Below are 19,608 nucleotides of genomic sequence, written 5' to 3'. Positions count from 1 at the left end.
AGTTATTTTCCTTTCATTTCTTCTCTTGTTCTCCTTTCTTAGCTCTGTTGTCATCCTTTCATCACACTTCCACACACATAAGTCACTGGGAACCTTAAACCACTGACCTTTCTGTTTTTCAACAGATTTTCGCAGCTTTTCAAAGGGTGAGGCTGTTACAACTCTGTGCTATTCAGGGGTGGATAGAGATTCCTGCTTGGATTCATGGAGCTGAAACGAATCCATTTAGCTGTGTGCTTTAATCCAAAATTCCCTGACTCAGCTGAATTACTCAGTCTCTTAATTATTTACATATTTTGTGTGAGTCTGTTGCTCACAGACCTTGTTGAAGCAAGCAGGAGAGGGGCCAGGACCAGAACTAATGGTAATGTTTTGGGAGTGCTCACAGACTCCAGATGCAGGTGCTGCACAAACACAGAATAAAATGGTTTTGCCCCTCCAAAAGCAACACTGTTCTCCTCTGCCCTGAAAAGTGGGAATGAAAGCTGAGAGGCTGCCAGATGGACAGGCCACCCCAGCAACACCTTTCCAACAGCTTGGGGTGTGCTGGCAGTGGTGGTCTACAAGGCAGAGCAGTATGTCCTGGAAAATCACCCTGTCCTCCCTTCCTGGGATGAACCAACACTCTTCACCTTCCCAAAATCCTGCTCTTCTTCTGGCACCAGATGTGTCAGATAACACACATGGGGAGAGCAGAGGTACAACTTAGTGGCTTCAGCTCAGTTTTTTTGGCAAAGGGACCTAAAGACTCATGAAGGCTAAAGAACCCCACACCCTGTCTGGGAAAACAAGGCTCATACGCTGTTTTTTCCGATGTTGTGGTGCCTATTTCAGATGTTGCTCTTTTGTCCCGGAGGTTGATTTGTATTACCCATGATGAATGATGCAGTCAAGGGGTATTGAACGCTGATGTGTTTATCTTGTGGCAAGATGGAAATGTTGCAAACTTGTGAGCTGCGGGAGGCCCTGGGCTAACCTGAGATTTGTTCCTAGCCCTCGCCATGCGAATGGTGTCGCTGCGAGCCCAGCAATGAAGTTCACTGTGTTGTAGCAGACTGCGCAGTTCCCGAGTGTGTCAACCCAGTCTATGAACCAGAACAGTGTTGTCCTGTCTGCAAAAATGGTAAGAAAGCACTGTGTTGAATTAACAAAGAGATGTAAAGGAAACATTTTATTCGAATGTTGTTGCTGATGCATCCGCAGGAGGTTTGCTTCCATTGGCACAGGCTGGCGTTGGGGAGGCTGCTTCTCCTTGTGCATGGCCTTCAGGTATGGGGTGGCAACTGGGAAAATTAAAGGCACCCTTCCTGGCCTGTGTCTTCTCCTGGAAGCAGATGGAATGGCTGACTTGACTAAGGGTTTATAGGACTGAGTCCTGATATTGGTGATTGTTGTTTCATGTCTTTGCTTTTTTCTCATAATTAGTCTAACACAGAACCAAGTCTATGAGAAAAGAGAGAGTCTTTGTCCCTAAATTAAGAAACCAATGCCTATTACCCCAGACCAAGGGAAAACTCACCAAATTCAATGGCAAATTTCTCCTGTGGCCAGTAAGACACTCACCAAGCCCAGAACATGATTAGTTTGTGCTGGAAGTTGTGTGTGTAGTGTTGGCCCTCCCTGTCCTCTGAAGTGATTTCATGAATTGGAGTCTGATTCATCAATACTTTCAAGAAGGGTTTTGGAATGACTGAAAGTACCTCTTTGGAAAAGAAATCTGTTTCCAAGAAGGTCTCCCCAGTCTTGTACCGCAGCCTGTACACATGTATGTCTCTGAAAAAGCACCTTTCTCCTAATGCAGATGTGAAGACAGATTAAAAGGTAAGGTAGCTGCACAGAAACCTCTTCACAGCTTTCTAAACATGTAAAAAATAACTACTTGGATTCATCTTCTCGTGTTTAGAATTCACGGTCTATATATTTTCTCGTACATACATCACCACTGCTGGATAAGAGTAATGACTGCTTTTGGATCTAAATGAACATGTTTGCAAAGAAATAACATTTTCAACACATTTTCTGCTCTTTAAGACAGAGAAAAAGCGAAGAGTTGGAAGTGCAAAATATTTTTACTAAAGGAACTGGCAAAATTTAAAAAAATGTCTGGAAACTTGTTCCAAAAATACTAATTGAAATCCTAAGGTTTCTATTAAACCGTGATTTTTGCTCCAAGGTATATTTAAGATTTTCACTTAGTTTTGTGTTGCTGTTGAAAAGCAGAAAATGTTCATAGGATATTTCATTGGTTTGTTGTTGTTGATGATGAACTGCAGAGAAAAGGTTTGTTCCCCAGTTCTGTCCACCACCTTTGCTGTGCTTGAGTGTGAGGTTTCCCAGCACACTCAACAAGACTGATGTCTTGGGTTGGTGACCTGGGGGCACCACTGGCCATGGCCGCGCCCGTCACCCACAGCTCAGGCTCATTTACACCCAGGAAATGCCACTCATGTGTGCTTGGCCTCTGTTCCCATCCTGTGTAGGGTCCCATCCTGAATCCCCCTCATTTACACTGGCTCCACATCCCATCCGGTTTGCGTCCCATGAATCCAACCTGTGAGCATCCCTCAGGCTTCCCAGGAGTGCAGACTCAGAGGTGCCTTCACACAGGTCCAGGAGCTTCTGGATTTCCCTACTGACCCTTCACCATTGTGACCATTTCCCCAGTAACCAGACTCTCCCTCTTTGGGGCTGGGTGGCTTCCTGTGTCACAGTCCCCGACACCCTTGGTGACCAGGAATGACCAGCATCTTCCTTTCCAAAACAATCAGAGTGCCCAAATAACCAGGGAAAGGGAAAAAAGCAGCTCCTGCTGGTGGGAAAAAGGACAGGAGGACAAGAAGGAAAATCAACCACATGCTGAAGGGACTCTGGGGCACAGACTGGAACCCTCAAGTAGAAGCCAGGAAGCTTCACCCATGGTTTTACCAAATCCCTTCACTCCTCTCTTGGCTCATCTTTGGGGGATACAGATATAAAGCTGTACAGCTGAAACCTGTTTTAGGCAGGGATGTGTTTCTCACCATCCTCTCTAAAGCAGCCTTGGGAATCCTGGTCTCTGGTGCCAGAGAGAACGGGGCTTGGAGCACAGCTCAGCCAGTGGTGGGTCGTGGCTGTTCCTTGGGACTGAGGAGCCGTGCAGGGCAGCTGAACCCCTCCTTGTGTCCCAGCCTGGCTGTAGGGATGGGATGTGAGACCTCCCAGCTGGGCTTTCTGCTCCTCCTGCTGCAGCTGGAGCTGACTGGCTAATGGTTGACCAGAGCTTGGAGTTCTGTCTGTATCCATCACAAATGCAATGAAATAATTGACATGGTGATAAAAATTAGCAGGCATCAAGATAGTCTCGTTTGTCACAGGGAATATGGATGAGCATTTTGTTACTGCTCTTGGATGTGGCTGAGTGTGGCACACTCCCTTACAGTCTGGGAGACTTGGGAGAAAGTAGCAGCCATTGCTGTGTCTCTTCCCATCTGAATCCCTCTGACACATCCTAATGAATGAGGAGCACAACGCTTTCAGCTGTCTGTTCATCTTGAGACCAAAATTTTGTCTTTCAGCTCCCCCCTGCAGCCAGTCAATTAAAGCTCAGTTTCACAAATGCGTGAAGGTAACGCAAGCTGACAGACCCACTTAAATGACTGGACCCCCCCTTTTTAATTTTTTTTGGTTTTTTCCTTCCATCCAGTACCTTTTGCTTTCTGCCAAAGTGGTCAAGACAGTTTCGGTGCCATGTTTCAGCGTGATGAAAAGATTTTACCTTAATCTCAGTCCCTGTGGTCATCATTTTAGACTGGCAAACAGACGAGCTCAAGGAATGCAGTTGTTAGAGGGGAAGAAAAGTCAATCTCCCGAAGGACATGAATTGCAAATCATCATTTCAAAAGCTACTCTTTAAAATTTTGGGAAATCCTCATTTTTGGTAAAAACACAGCCCTGCATCATTTGCTGCACTCTGACAGCAGCATGGCTTGCCTGCTTGTTTAGCTGTTGCTGCCCTTACCAGGAGAATAATTTCCTCTCAAGACGTTCAGATTCATGTCTGTCTTAACTCTGTCTTGCCAAGGGCAAAATTGCTGTGCAGCAGTGAGCACTGGAACAGGCTGCCCAGAGAAGCTGTGGCTGCCCCACCCCTGGAAGTGTTCAAGGCCTGCTTGGATCAGGCTTGGAGCAACCTGGCCTAGTGGAATGTGTTGCTGCCCATGGCAGGGGTGGAATGAGATGATTCTTAAGGTCCCTTCCAACCCAAACTGTTCAGTGATTCTGTGATAATGCAAAAATGTGTTGATTCTAACAAGCCTGACCTGAAGATTCATAGAAAGCCAATATCAATTTCCCTGCCATCATTTAGAAGCAGTGTGAACAGGTGGCTTTATTCCTTATTGTCAAAAGAAATGAAGTTGTTGTCTTGTGCTTTGCTAAACACTGCAGCTCCTGCAAAACTGGCTTTGCTTGGCAAGGGATTCCACCATACACATGGAGCAGGAGGAGTTCACTAGGAGGCTGAAATTTGGGGATGAGGGAGGGAGAGGACATTTTCACCTTCATGTCCTATCATCCAATTTGTCAGAGTGGATTTTAAGGGCAATGGCTCCAGGTGCTGTGCAGCATTTCTGTCGTGGAGATGAAAGGTCACTGGATTTCACGTTTCCTGGTAGTGACAGACCGCGGAATTATGGCCCCGAGTTGTTATTTCTAGTCATTGTGACTTCTCCAGACAAAAGTGTGTCAGCTGTTGTTAACTCTCTCCTCTACAGCATCTAAAACTTGCCCGTCACTGTTAAAATCAAGCCCGTGGCTGCCACCATCCACGCTGTCCCCCCTGCCCCCAGGCTTTCCTGCAGTTCAAAAAGGAAATCCATCCACTCTGCCTGTGCCAAAGCCTTTCCACACAAAAATCCCAGTGAGCTCTCCATCCTCCTGTAGTCAGGGCTGTGGACATGCCCATGTGGTGTTGCTCATACCTCCTCTGGGCCTTCTCACCTGACCCTGAACTCTTCATTTCCCAACCTCTGCTTGTCCCTCCCCATAAATCCATCCAGTGCTGCGGACTGAGCCCCATTGTTGGTGGGATGTGTGTGTTTTTAACACTTTTCTTACGCATCGCTTGGAGGTTGCTGTTTCCATTTCCTTCTCCCCCTTGGATGTGGTCAGGCAAGGCTGCAGGGTGCAGGGAGGGGGGGATCCCCAGTGTATCATCCCTCCCATCTCTTAATCTGGTTTAATCCCGGGAAAGGCAGGAGCTGAGCTGAGGCGAGGAGAGGGCAGTGCAGGGCACCTGGCACCCCGAGTTTTCCTGATTTTACAAAGGGCTCCTTCAGAATTGTATCCAAAAGTAATCTTGACATTAGCAAAAACTCATCGTCCTGGGGGGTTTTTATGGCACAGCTGTGTCAGGAAAATTAATTTTAAAATTCTCATAAGTGCCACAATAGAATTGTTAGCTTCTTGTCCTCTCTAAAGTGTGAAATGCTCTGCAGAATGTTTCAAAGGCACTTTCCCCATTTACACATGCATTAACACAGCTGCAAAAATAGTCTTTGCTGTGGTGCTTTCATTTTCTTGAGGGATGAACAGAATAAGTATTATAAATTCCTGATTTGGGGTCTGGTTTTGCCTTTAATTCAATGTTTGTTGCCACCAATCCTCAACAAAAGAATTTGTTACCCAACAAGCCAGATAACAGCTAACATGTCCACAGTGAAATATTTCCTGGCAAGTGTGCTTACTCAGCCTGGGCTTCTGGAGACATTCCTGATGGAATACTGGGCAGCAGGAAGACGTTTTGTAGATAATCTGTCACTGGGTCTTTAATTAAAGTTTTAAATTATCACAGTTGATACAGATTTCCAAGTAAAGAGGCTGATTCTGCCCTCCACGTACAAATAAAAGATCCCTTTGACCTTCAACAGATTTTACACTGGTAAAATAGCATGTCTTCAGGCAAAGCTCTTGTGGGTATTTATTATAATATGCTATAAATATTAATAATTCCCTACAAATGTCTCCATATTTGAGGGCATGAGCACAAAAGTGAGTAAATAATAATTTATTTCCGTGCATATAAACCCACATTTTACCTAAGCTTCCCTCTTGATTCACTGAGAATATAAACTTGCTGCTCATTATTTCTCTGTTGAAGTTAATTTGAAATAAGCATTCTGCACCCCAGCCTGATCCTGCTGTAACACAGCACATCTTGCTCAGGAAACCCCTAAGGATTTTCCCAGCCCATGGAAGCCGAGGGAACCTTTCCTTTAGCGAACAAATACATTTTCCACACGTCCCTAAGGGAATTTTGCACATCTCATTTAACACCCAGGGTCAGACCCTCGAGGCTTCAAGGATATGGGAGGACAAAAGGCTAAATGTAAAATCCTTTTAGGTGAAGGTAATGGATTAACAGTGCATGTCGTTAACCACTATTGACAAAAAGAACTTCCCCACCATGGTCTCTGTTGTTCCAAATTATCAGCTATCTTGAAAAGTGCCAAGATTTTAATATCAAATAATCCAGTGCATGGATATTAAACTACTTGTGCTTTATTGCATAAATATAGCTTGTTATTTATCTGCAAGATGTGGATCGCTGAAGCTCCAGGTCATTGTTTTGGAAAGCTTCTGCTTCTAACCTGATCAGTGACAAAAAAAAATCAAGAAAATGTGGGAAAAAAATTACTAAAAGTTTGAGGGGAAAAAAAAAGGAAGGATTTGGGGAGAGGATGTTTTGTCTGCCATTTGATTTTATACAACTGTTGGAGGATAAAGGTGACACCGAAAATGTGGCAAGAGGATGAGAGAAGACTTCATATTCATTTACTTTATGGAAAACAGTGATTTGGAGCCATGGGCAGATTCCTTTAGGAAAAAAAAACAAACCAACAACTAAATAAAATTCCTCTTCTAATTTATTTCAGAAATTCCTGAAATGGCCAGATTTTAAGGTTGCACTTAACCCCCCTTCAGTCAAAGTCTATGCAATTTGCTGATTGGTTGTGCAGATGCAAGTTGATTGTGACCATCCAAGAGAAGACGTGTTCCCCACGCCGGACTGTGCTGGACTCCACCGTCCTCTCCTGGGGCCCGGAGGCTGAAGGCAGTAGTGTAGTGTAGCCACAGCACCCTTCATTCCTGGTGGATGAAGCACTGATGGCACCCAGTCACCAGCCAGCCTTGTGGGCACTCGGTCACCCCACGGCCACCACCTCACTGACAGGTCAGGCTGAGGGGGCACAGGAAGGACCGGCTCATGTTCTTTGGTATTACCAGCAGGGATGGGAACTGTGGTGCCCTGTTAGCTCAAGTACAGTGATTTGATTACCAACAGAGAAAGAAAGGATTGATTTAAAAGCTGGTAGAAGATCTAGACTGAAAACAAAGCAGTGTATTTGGGCCAGGCAGACACCAGCCTGACAGAATACTGCAGTTTGAGAGAAGTCATTTCCCCGAAATTGCCTTTCAGTGGAACCCGTTCATCCCCATCACTTTGGGCCCAGTGGTTAAAGGCGTGTAGGTGCCAGACTTGCTGGTGCAAATTCGACATGTAAGCACCTGTGAAGAGCCAGACCCTCCATCGCTTTTGGGAATCTCCAGGAGTTGGATTATCCAGATGCTGAAGTGCCCTGCTGACTCAAGACTGCCCTGCTCCCTGTGGGCACAGCTGTTGGAAGAGGCATCTGATAACAGTGAAAAGCTTTGGAAAGGTACACAGAGGTTAAACCTTCCAAAATTAGCCATCCTGGTGCTGGATAGCATCAGGGAGGGCTGAGTTGGAGCTGCCACCTCCTGAAGTTTCAAAGAAAGTGAGACTAAAAGAGGCAAGAGAGAGGAAGAGCCTTTAGAGAACAAAAAAGCCATGAACTGAGCAGCGCTTAATGTGATTAACTCTATCACACAGCTCAGTGCTCACACAAAGCAGGAGCTGCTGGACTGTGCAGTGCCAGAGTGACAGGGATGCTGCTGGGAAAAGCTCCATTCAAAGGGAGCTGCCGCGGGAGCCAGCGGGACAGCAGCCCCTGCGACCCGACGTGTTCACCCGCACGCTCACGGGTCACCTGATGCTGCCCGAGCCTTTGTGGTCTCTTCCTGTGCCCAGCAAGCAAGAAAAGGATAATTCACAAATTAAACACGGCAGGAAAAGGCTCTGCCTGACAGCCAAAGGCCAGGCAGGAGCTGAAAGCTGCTATCCTCAGTTTGTACCCCAAGTCCTAACTGTGCTTCCGTGCTTCCACCGCAGCAGAGTTCAAAATGCACCCTAAGGAGAAGGGCTGGGGAGGATTATGAGGAGCCATTTGTCAGATGGGACTGGCTCCAAAGCTGTCTTTTAGTGGACACAGCTCTCAGAGATGTGGAAACGCGTTACATGGTCTGCATTGCTCTTTAAACTCAGAAATATTTGTGAGGAAGCTTCTGCTCGTCAGTGATTGTTTCCCCTTGGGAAAATGTTGCTGAAATTTGTGTGCACCAACCTATAGCAGTGGTAGTTCAAGATTCACTATCATCATGATAGTATGGGGGTAGGTGTTATAGAGAGTAGGGGGGTAGGTTTGTTTTTTTTTTTGTGGGGAGGAAGTTCCTAGATTCAGATTGGGAGGCCAAGTTCCCTTTGCAGAACACAAGCAGCCAAAGCAGTATTGAAATGAAAGCAGGCGTGGTGTTGCTGTTCAGGTGTGGTGTTGCCTGATCAGATTCTTGGTGTGACTTAAAAGACCAAAAATGACATTATTACCCAATTACATTGCTGTAAACCATTTTGCTGCAAGAGAAACCTAAAGCCGAATCCCAAGTCTGTGTCCTTTGGTGTAATGTCTCTGTTTTACTCTGATTTATTCCAGCTGAGGATCTGACCTGCTGATATGCCTGGGTTACTCAGGGGCACATTGCAGGAGGCTGGGGTGTTCTGCATGGTCAGGGTTTCTAAAAGAATTAGAGATGGGTTTGCTTTTGCTGCTCTGGAAGGTTGGGATTGCTAAGCATATCTGTATGAGAAGAGTAGCAGACTCTGTCTTCATGTATTTCTAATTTGATGAATGTTTAATGCTTCTTTTATTGGAGCCTACATATATGTAGAGTAGAGGACTTTACCAAGGGGTTGACTTATGTCAAATAATTGATGTTTGAGCTGCTCCTTTTACACGAAATGCAGACTTTACAGAGCAAAGAGACTGTAATGAAAATATGAATTAAAGATTAGAGCTAAGCAAGTCTGAGAACACTTTGACGTAAGAAAAGCACATGGAAGTTTTCTCCTCCTGTTTCCTTTCCTTCCCTCCACCTTTACTACATGTCCATCCTCTCTCCTTTGGTAGGGTCCTGCATTTCAGCTGCAGCCTTCTGTCTCTCCTACACCTATGCCCCTCTGAGAAGGAAAGCAGTGCAGTGTTCTCCTGCTGGGGGTATTACTGCATGTCTGCACATCCCAGCCTTGCCAGTCACCCATCAGTTTGGGTGGAGAGACTAAGAAGTGTTTTTAAGGTGTGTTCTTCTTTATCTCTGCCTCTGATTTACTGATGCAGTGCATCAGCTGGGCAGAAGGAACAGGAGTGCAGGCTTGGTGGGACCATTTGCCAGAGGGCCCCACACTTTGGTACAGCACGTTCTGGTGAGGGTGCAAGGACGTTGTGTCGGTGGCAGCGGGGCTGCTGTGTGACAGTGGCAGAGCTGTGCTGCTGCAGAAGGATGTGGGAGGCAGTTCCAACTCTGCCATCAGATAATTGCCAGTTCCTGTTGTCCAGAGATGCTCTTGTGCCCACAGACATCAGCATCCATTTCCTTCCACCCCCTTGGCCCACCCCTCTCCCTCTCAGTGAGCTGTCTGTGTGCTCTGTCCAGGGGTGCTTCCAGCTCTCCGTGCAGGTCTGCGGGCACAGCACCAGGGCATCACTCCTGCAGCATGAGGCTTCTTGTGCCTCCATTCCTGCAGCACAGGTTTGGCTGGTTGCAGTGGGATCTGCCTTACTGCCCAAGACTGAAGAGCTTAGGCTTGGTTATGAGCCAGTGAAAGCCCAGTGGGAAAGAGGAGAGGATGATGCTTTCTTTGCTTTGGCTGGCTGGGTCGGTGTGGGTCAGTTCCTTGTGCCTCTGGCCGTGTTGATGCAGCTCAGTGAAAGAGGGCTGGGCAGAGAAGTCACACACGGGTGACAGTCCAGGGAGTGTCAGCACTTTGTAATGGGAGGTGGACTCCAGAATGTCCATATTCCATTTCTGAAATCCGAATTGCAACAAGGAATTCAGTGAGCAGTTTTAAGAAAAAAAAATAGATATGGACCAGTCCCACAATTGATGCAAACTGGTGTAACTCATTTCACATCAACTAAGCCATGTTTTTGACCCAGTTACAAAAGTTTCATGCCCAGTAGTGCTGGTAGGGAAGCAGTTTGTTAGAATAAATGGGGCAGGAGTCAATGTACCAAAAAAAGAAGCGCTGATGTCCTGCACAGGGGTCTGTTGAGAGGAGTGGGTCTGTGTGAAGATGAGCACACAAAGTTCCCAACCTTTCAAAGCTCAGACTCTTTTCACTGCAGTCGCTTGAGAGCATTTGAAGAAAATGGGAATATGTTGGTCAGAAAATGCTGACTCACCGAAACCTCCCTGGGAAAAAGGCCAATTATAGCAAACTCTCTGTTTGTATGTTGAAAAGGGTCAGGGAAAAACCTTGAAGTGATCAGATGCCCCATTTAATGCTTTCAGAAAGAACTGACTCAAATCTGAAGGGTGGAGAGGGGGTGACATGGTTTTTTAGATGTGGATCTTTATTTGATAATTTGGAACATTTCAAACAGGGAAGACAGAAACGAAGGGGCTTTTTGCCTTATGAATTATTTCAGACAGTCTGCTCTGATTTTTACTAGAAGCTAAAGGTGTTTGTGCCTTTGTCTTTCCCTCCCTATTTGAGTGGGAGAGGAATAGGAGAAATAGGTTTGACTGTGATGGGAAACATCCTTCCCACTCAGCTTTTCCCCTTGCCTGAGTAAGTAGCCAGGTCCAAGATTGAAGGGAGCCTGCAAGAAAGATGGAGAGGGACGTTTTACAAGAGCCTGTTGTGACTGGACAAGGGGCAGTGGCTGCAAACTGATGGAGTAGGTTTTGATTAGATGTTTGAAAACAATTCTTCCCTGTGAGGATGGGGAGGCCCTGGCACAGGTGCCTGGAGAAGCTGTGGCTGCCCCATCCCTGGAAGTGTCCAGGGCCAGGTTGGACAGGGCTTGGAGCAACCTGGGCTAGTGGAAGGTGTCCCTGCCCATGGCAGGGGGTGGAACGAGATGATCTTTAAGGTCTCTACCAACCCAAACCATTCTGTGGGATTAAAATACTCCTCTGGGGTTAGGTGCCCTTAGGACCACCATTTCTTTCCACACCTGGCAGGAGAAGGCTGTCAGCAGCCAGTGCTTTTTGGAAACCCTTGGCACCTTGCAGGCTTTGCTGTTTGCAGAACAGCACCTGGAATTGTGCTTTCTGGCCTCATTGAAATGCATGAGAAATTTCAGGAGGCGTGGGTGGAAGAGCCCTCGTTCCATATTGCATTGGTATCGCGGAGTCTCATTAGCTCAGGTCAGTGCCTTTGAGTGGTTTCTGGCTTGTGAGCCGAAACAGCGGCGCGTTTTGGTGCCGTCAGCTCTCTCGGCGCCCGGGCAGGGCTGCAGACCCCGGAGCGACCCTCGGCCGGGGGACGCGCTGCCGCCGACACGGCTCTTGCCGAGCCCGCCGCGTCGGTGTGCGAGTGAAGGGCGCTGGTTCGGTGAGGGCCGTGCCCCCGCTGGGTGTTCTTTCCAGAAAAGCCTCGCTCTCTGATCTCTGACTCATCGCAGCCGGCGCTGACGTCCGAGGGGCTCCTTCTGCGGGAGGATTATTCACGGGAGCGGGGCCGCGGCAGCATCCCATGCGTCATCCCCGGTGTGCGCGGGCGGGGCCCTTCCCCGCGGCACCGCTGCCCCCGGGTCACCCACCGGGGCCGTGCTGCCAGCCGGGATGGATGGGTTCTGCTGCTCTGCTTCGATTGGTGCGCCCAAGGCTCGGGTACCCTCGCGGTGCTACAAGGAAAGCGGCGAGAGGGAATTTCTGGTGACTTTTCAAGCTGTGTCAGACAAAAATGAAATGTATTACAGGGAACGTCAAACTGTAATTATTAAGGACTTGGAAAACTGTGATTAGAAATGAAAACCTGCCTACGGTAGTAACAATTAGGTATATGTGCTATGTTTTGCACACAAACCCACGTTTTTCTCTTGGCTAAATTCGTGTCCCCCTAGAGAGCAAATACACTGTGATCCAGTTCCTGATGCTGGTGTAAACTGGCCTGGCTGCCGTGCTCCCAGGGAGACATCCTGCTTTGGCAGCTGCCGAGGATTTGTCCCCCTCTCCCATTTGTCCGAACAGCTCAACAATGAAGTTTTTACATGCAGAAAAGAACCAGGGGCAGTTCCTGTGCCCGTATAAGCCCCTTCTTGAAGAGTTTCACACGGATTTGACACCTCTCTCCAAATGGTCGTTTGGGTTTCCCAGCTGGGTCAGCCCATGAAATAAAGGTGATTACTCTTCTTACAGATTTAGCCCAACTTGTATCTGTGGATCTAAAGGCTCAAGGAGTGCTGATGGAAGGGGAATGGCCTCCAAAGAAGGAATTACAAGCCCCCAGCAAGAAACCAGGACTCTTCTTACTCCTGTTGGTGGTTTTTGCAGTTGGCACTGCCCCTTCCCTCTGCCTGTTTGCTCTGTCTCAGGGAAGCGCTGCCTGGGCCCTCCCTCCTTGGCTTCACGTGTGATCAAGCAAGAAGCTCCTCTCCTATCTGTGGGTTAAAGTGCTGCCTCTGTCCTGTAGCCAGGGAGGAGATAAGAGGATTTCACCAGCTAACTGGGAGCGGTGGCAGTGTCCACACTTGTCAGGCTCACATGGGATGCTGATGGGCATCACCACACAAGTGGGACAACCTGTGCCACACAGGCTGGGCTCTCCCAGCTCCATCGAGGCATCAGGGTTCCAAAGCCGTGTGTGAATCCTTGCTGGAACAGAATTTGTCAGATGTGAAGGTGATGCTCAAGGTGCATAAAGGAAATGGGTGTGTTTTGTCCTGCTGACTGAGGTTTGGGCTTTCTAGGTATGATCTGCTCTGGGACAGGAGATGTTGGCACAGGGAAGTCTGCAGTAAACCAGGGATTGCATGGGGGTATTTGAATATCAGCTCCATGGTGGGGCCAACCCAATGGTGCTCCATCACTGTGTCATTAATAGGCAGGTCACGGCCTGAGGGTCAGCAACAGGGCTACAGACCACTGACTTTCTGTTTTCCACTAATCTGTGGGGGGGAAAATTAAATAAAATCCCCCACATCAGCTCATTATGTCAAAGACTTTCCCAGCTGGTGAGGTGAAAGTTTGCTGGTGCTTGCAGGTGTGGCACTTTCTAATGTCCTTATAGTGGCAGCACCTTTTAATAAGGTGCTGTTGCTGTCTTTGGGGGCTCTGCTAGACCCTGTCTTTCAGCATTACCCCCCTGCTGTCCTGTTGGGAGGGGTAACCTCTTGGTGAGGGGCTGGCAGTGAGTTTATCACCTCTTGCCAGTAGGAGGGAGCCTCTCTGGCAGCCTGGGGTAGGGATCCTGGCAAACAGGCCCCACATCCCAGTAACCTGTCCAATGTGCTGCAGGGTCTGGTCGTGCATTCTACCCAAAGGTTGCAGAGTTTCTGCATTTCTCAGCTGAAATCAGCTGCTGCTGTGCAGAATTTTGGCTGTGCACCCCAGGAGGGGATCTCCAAGGCAGAGCAACCCCCCACATTTGGACATCAGCACCCACAAGTCATCATAGAACCACAGAATGGTTTGGGTTGGAAGGGATCTTGAAGTTCATCTCATTCCAAGCTCCTGCTGTGGGCAGGGATGCCCGTGCCACAGTTGCTACTTCCACTTCTTTAAGGCAGAGAGGAAGCCCATGTTAAGGGTGACGTTCTCCTTTTTGTGTCTCCATTTCAATCAGTGTCTGTCATCCTGCCCCTAAGGTTTCACAAGACCCATACTAATTTTTTTTCCCCAAATTTTCCAGCTAAGAAATATCTTAGATAAAGACAAGAGTTCACTGGGTGTGGCAATCACGTCATGACTGCCCAGAGAGGAAGGATGCAAAGGGGATAAATAGATGCTGTTTGCTCTTGAAAGCACCCATGGGAGGTTTACCCAGCCCTGGCCTGGGCACTCCAGAAGAATTAGTCTGGCTTGAGAGAGCTCACTTGTGCTATAGTGCTGAATGGCCCCATTCTCACCCCTGTGCTCAGCCCTATGTGTGGGGCAAAAGGGACTTGGGTTGGGCTGCCCTGCAGCAAAGGCAGATCTCTGCCAGCAAGTGGGCTGGCTTCTGGCACTGAAAAGCCCCCGGGCTCTAAAGGCACCATTATCAGTAGGTTTGCATTGATGCAGAGGTGCAGAGGGCAGCAGGGATGCAGGAGGAATGGGCTGTGGTATCAGTAGGACGCTGGGGGAGAAAGGGAAGGCACAGTGAGGTACTGGCATGGTGTGACAGCACAAATCAGCTTTATTTAGACATCAGTGTCCCTCCTTCCCCCCGAGCCAAAAATAAACCTCCCTGGTCCCTGCTGCTGGATCTTGGCCGTGGTAGGGAGGGGATCTGTCTGGAACACTGTCTTCAAAACAAATGTTTCCCTGGCTTGCTTCTGGGATTAAAACTCTTTCTGAGACAGCAGCCCTGGTTACTGCAGCCCTCTGGATGCTGACTTCTCACTGCCATCGCTGTGGAGGAGTAAAGAAGAGAAGAAGGGGCAAAAAAAAAGCAAGAGGAAGGAATGCAAAGCCAAACTTATGGAGTAACTTCTGCCGCTGGCAAATTTTCATCTTCCAAGGTCAACCATGATTACATTTGGAGAGCGCTTTGCTCTTTTTAGCAGTTTTGGCTATTGCTGCCATATGTACAAAGGACCATCTGGAAATCTGTTCCCAACTTTAGCAGGTGTTAACACTGAGCTGCCCTGGGCCCCTGTTTGCTCACTGGCTGCAGCAGCTCCACATTGGGCTTCTGCTCGTGTCCCAGCCAGGCAGGGACTGGTACAACCCCATCAGGGTGTGCTCCCCAGGAATTCCCACCCTCTTTTAGTCATGGAGTTTGGAGTGGTCTGGTTTTGGGGTGCTTATTTTCCCGTCTTTTTTTTTTTTAACTCCGTGTGGCTGTTGAGCTCAGCTGGTGTTATATGTGTTCAGGAGTTTGTTTCATTTTCCAGATTAGAAAATGCTCAGAGGTATAATCAGGTCCTTCCACAGTATTTAATTATCCATAATTAAAGGCATCTACACAAAGCAGATTTTCAAAGACCATTCTTGTGTTACATTGCTAATGAATTAAGTAATTAATTGGCATTGAAAAAATACAATAGGAAACATCAATCTTTTGAAGTAAAGCATTTTTTAGGTGTTTTATAAAATCATTAGCTTGTATCAGGTCAGTAGCTGTTCTCATGTCTAAATCCCCCTTCTGGCTTTAAAAAAAATCCTGAAGGACAAAATGAATGCAGGAAAAGCAAGGCAGGGAATAGTTGCTGAAGAGTGTGGAAGCACTCAGAAATGGGGAATTTCATTTGGAAGTCACTGTCTATCACTTTGCCACTCTGTCCCACAGTTCCCTCCCCCTGCCAGGAAGGTCTGAACCAATTCCCATCACACTTGAGAACACAGTTTGCAGCTTCAAACTTTCATGTTCCTGCAGGTTTTGTTAAAAATAGTTGTCTGCTGGGTTTGTTTTTAGTAATGCCCATTCTCCTCAAGCAGGGCACTGTGTCCATGCCTCATTTTCCCCTGTGCACTCCCCTGTCCCACTGGAATGCTGTGAGGAAAACAGGCTCCTGTTCTGAGCTGTTTGGGTACCATAGTGCCACTGAGACCAGAGGGCAAATAATAGTTTTATCCAGTAATGAAATAATAAAAACAGACTGAGGCAGAATGAGGGGTAACAAAGCTTTCTGAGAGTTATGGGGGGAGGGCTGCAGAGCCACCTGCATCCCAGCTTTTCATCACTGCTGGCTGCTGCCTCACGGTGCAGAGGAACTGTCCTGTCCCCACGCAGCACTGTAGTATCACATGGCATCTGCTGGAGTACAAAAGCCCACGTATATCGTGGTTATGCCTTTTGTGGTGACACCCAGAATTGCTGGCAAAGGAAAGGACAGTCCTTTTCCATTGGATGATTTCGTTAAATACAACTATTCACATGCAAAACCAGCACGGCTCATTTTATTTCTGCTCGCAACCCCACTCTTTGCCTTCTCCTCAGGAAGCACCGTGGAAATGCCATGGATACCATTAAATGCAGGTAACGTAATGGGAAGAGCAAAATCTGGGGACAAAACAGGGATTAAAGCTGCTTTTGCAGCTGCTGGAGAAATCAGGACAGGTCCCAGCAGAAGGGCTTAGGAGCCTGTTTATTCCAGAAGCACCAAGCTCTGCTTGTCTCATCTGTCCGTCAGACCAAGGTGTGCCTGTCCTTGCAGTGCTTTGCTCTCCCCATGTGTGCCCTCAAGATCCATCCATCCATCCTACCCTGCCCCTTCCACCCCCTCCTCCTGTTTCCTCAGGAGCTGCAGATTTTGGCACAGCACTGCCATGTCCTGTCTCTCTAACACCAGGCTTATTAATTGCTTGGGGTGGGGGTTGGAGGGGAGATGTTTTCCTGATTTTCGTTTTCCATGCTACAGGCAGGTAATTAAATTCCCCAGGGGTAGTGTTTTTGCCATTGTGGTTATTCCCTTTCTATGGGTAATCAATCATTTGTATGGATTTGCATAAAGTGGTAGCTCTGCCACTGGAGCCCAACCTGAATATATAGGGATGAAAACTAGGCAAATCCAAAGGCTGATGCCACTGGGCTGTTAAATGCCCTCCAGAAGATCCATACTTTGACTGGAAGGTGAACCTTTGGTGATTGACAGGCTTTTAGTTGTTATACATCTACATGTTTATTAAATTCACCTTTTACTTGGGTCTTACCCCCCATGGCCATGTCATCATGGAGGCCAGGGGGCTGGGAATGGTGGTGAAGACAACAGATGTCAAACACGAGCTGAGAGTAGAAAGAAATGGTTTCCACAGCAGCTCTTTCCTTACATGGAAACTTTTATCTTTGCTTTGAAGTCTCATTTCTAACACAAACCCCACATTCAAAACCTTCATCAGAAAAATCTGGCCCCAGGTGGAAAACAGAAGTAGGCCCATGCTGATGCCCTCAAAGTGTCACATTTATCCCGCAGTGATCCCAGGGTGATCTGGATTGCGACGGAGCCGTTTTTCAGACAGGAGCTGGAGGTTCATCCTGATCAGTGATTTCCCACAGCTCAGGAAACCCTTGTTCCCCTGGGCAGGGGGTTTGTGCAGAGGTTACCTCGTGGCACAGGCCACTGCTGCTGCAGCTTCGTCATCCAGCGCTGGGCTGGGTTTGCAGGGGACTCCACATCGACGGGAACAACTCAGATAAATGTGTAGCAATCCTGGTTCTCCCACACATTTTTTTCCTCCTGTTTTACACAAAACGAGCACGGTCACAATTTCCACTTCATTTATGACTGATCTGAAAAAAAACCCCACTCCATAAAACATCATGCACAGCTGTAGTGACCAAGTTAGATTCAATTCTGGCTTTATATGAGTTGATGTGCAGCCAGCTCTCTCTTCCATACATCATCTGTGATTGCAGTTAAGCATGAAATACTGTTTTAATTCTTACACCAAATGTGGGATTTTTTTTCTGAAGAAAAAAAGACATAAAAATGTTAAAATGGCCCATAAAAATCATTATATTTTCACATGGAGCTCAACCAAGAGGCGAATAAGTTGGCTAAAAGCTCAAAAGACCCAGAGAAAAAGTCCTGGTTGTTATTCTTTTGTTGTTAACCTTCGCCTTTGAATGGAGATGCCCAGGCAAAGACCTGCACTTTGGCAGCCAGGGGCTATTTTGGTATTTGCTTCCCTAGATAAGGGTTTCCTCCCACAGCTGCATGGACAGAGACCTGTGGCTGTTGCTGGAGCTGCTGCTCCCTGACATTGCCTTGGAAGCTGCCCCAAAACTGCTGCAGTGGGCAGGACAAACATCCAGACAGGTCCCCAGCCAAGTTTCTGCTCCGCATCCCAATTCCTTTCTGGGGTGACTGGGGAAATCCTGGCTCTGAGGGCACAGTCACCTGGACTGAGCCTGTGCCATGGACCAAGCCTTGTTGTTCCATGGCTGCTCTGGGGAGCTGGTGAGGTGAAGGCAGCAGAGCCACAACAGCACGTTTTATATACATAAAATACATTCTCTTCACTCTAAGGTTTAGTCTCTGGGAGGTCCAGCCTTTCTTCCCTTTGGCTGTTGATTCTACTGGTAACATTGTTTGATGATGCAGTAGCTTAGTGGTAGTTTTATTAATTGATTTCTTTTAGATTAATCTGATACAAGCTTCCCCCCCCCAAAAGAAAACAAACCAACCCAGCTCACCTTATTTGCTGTGTTTGAACCATTAAAAAAATTAATGTACCTTCAGCACAGTTGGAGTTCATTTCGGGAAATATCTACTTAGACAACTTTTTAAAAGGCTATTACTTACCTGAGAGGTTACAATGACCTCAGAGTAGCTTTCATTGCCCACAATTACAACCTACCTGTATTTTTAAAAAAATCTATGGTATTGTCCCAAAGCTTTATGCTGCCTCCAAAGAAATTTTTAAGAGCTAAATCCTGTGTGTTTGCTCAGGTAAATGTTGAAATGCATTTCTCCCTTAATAGATGGTTACTGCTGGCTTCTTCAGCCCTGAGTGTGCACAGCAAAAATCTGATTCCAAAAAACTCTTTTGGAGGCACAGTTCCTGCCTGTGCAATGCTGAGCCCATTGCCCATGCAGGTTTTTTTACCATGAGCTAAACTTTTCCATGCTGATCAAGGTATTTGCACACACAGATCCTTTTAAAATGAAGAGGAATTTGGTGTGCAAATCCCATAAGAGACCTTGCAAATGCCAACCTGCATTTTATATTACAAGAAGCAGGGAAAGCCCTTTATTTACAGCTGGGTCTGGAGCCTTGGGAGTTGTTTTGCTGCTGTCTGGGAGCTGGTCCTGCATTGGCTCCTCTGTGGCTTTGGTGGCAGTGGGTCCAGTTCAAGTCTGCAGAAGTGTCCCAGGCCAGGTTGGACGGGGCTTGGAGCAACCTGGGCTAGTGGAAGGTGTCCCTGCCCACGGCGGGGAAGCAGAAGGAGATGAGCTTTAAGGTCCCTTCCAACCCAAACCATTCTGTGATTCTGTGCTCAGCCTTGGGCTTGGTCCTGTTGTCCTGCTCATCCCACAAGCCCAGGGGATGAAGAGTGCAGCAGGGCTGTAATTTCCAGCTGGTGCTTTGGAGCTGTGGAAGGGCTGCTCTTTGTTCCCTGGGTGAGTGATGGCCTCCAGCCTGTCCACACAGCTCAGATGTGTATCGGTGCTGGTGGACGTCACTGCTCCCCGACAGACTGCCTTTAAATTGCACCCATAGATCTTCCCTGCGCCAAAACATTCCTGCTCCAGTAGTTAGTGATGCCTGAAGTTATGTCTCCACATCAAATTAAGTAACTGTGCTATCAATAAGGAGGAGTAATGTGGTGTATTCCCTTCTGGA

At 47.5% G+C, this 19,608-nt stretch overlaps 1 protein-coding gene across 3 annotated transcripts in view; it reads left to right on the top strand.

Moving 5' to 3' along the window:
• The window catches only part of VWC2L (von Willebrand factor C domain containing 2 like), a 44,088-nt gene that overhangs the window by 16,250 nt on the left and 8,230 nt on the right, over window positions 1-19,608 (top strand). The window contains exons 2-3 of one of the 3 annotated variants that reach the window (XR_007904404.1): window positions 994-1,123; window positions 6,912-7,210. The exons of 1 other annotated variant lie outside the window; for it this stretch is intronic. Coding sequence is in view for 1 of the 2 variants with exons in the window: in XM_051786796.1 (XP_051642756.1) it covers window positions 994-1,123 (130 nt within the window). In the remaining variant the exon portion in view is untranslated. The remainder of the gene's footprint in view (window positions 1-993; window positions 1,124-6,911; window positions 7,211-19,608) is intronic. One more of the 3 variants, XM_051786796.1, reaches the window with a different exon arrangement.

The sequence above is a fragment of the Manacus candei genome, unplaced genomic scaffold (genome assembly GCF_025592945.1).
Source record: "Manacus candei isolate 608988 ecotype Guabito, Panama unplaced genomic scaffold, ASM2559294v1 h1tg000023l, whole genome shotgun sequence".
In the NCBI taxonomy this organism is placed as follows: domain Eukaryota; kingdom Metazoa; phylum Chordata; class Aves; order Passeriformes; family Pipridae; genus Manacus; species Manacus candei.
This window is presented reverse-complemented; position numbering and strand designations above follow the sequence as displayed.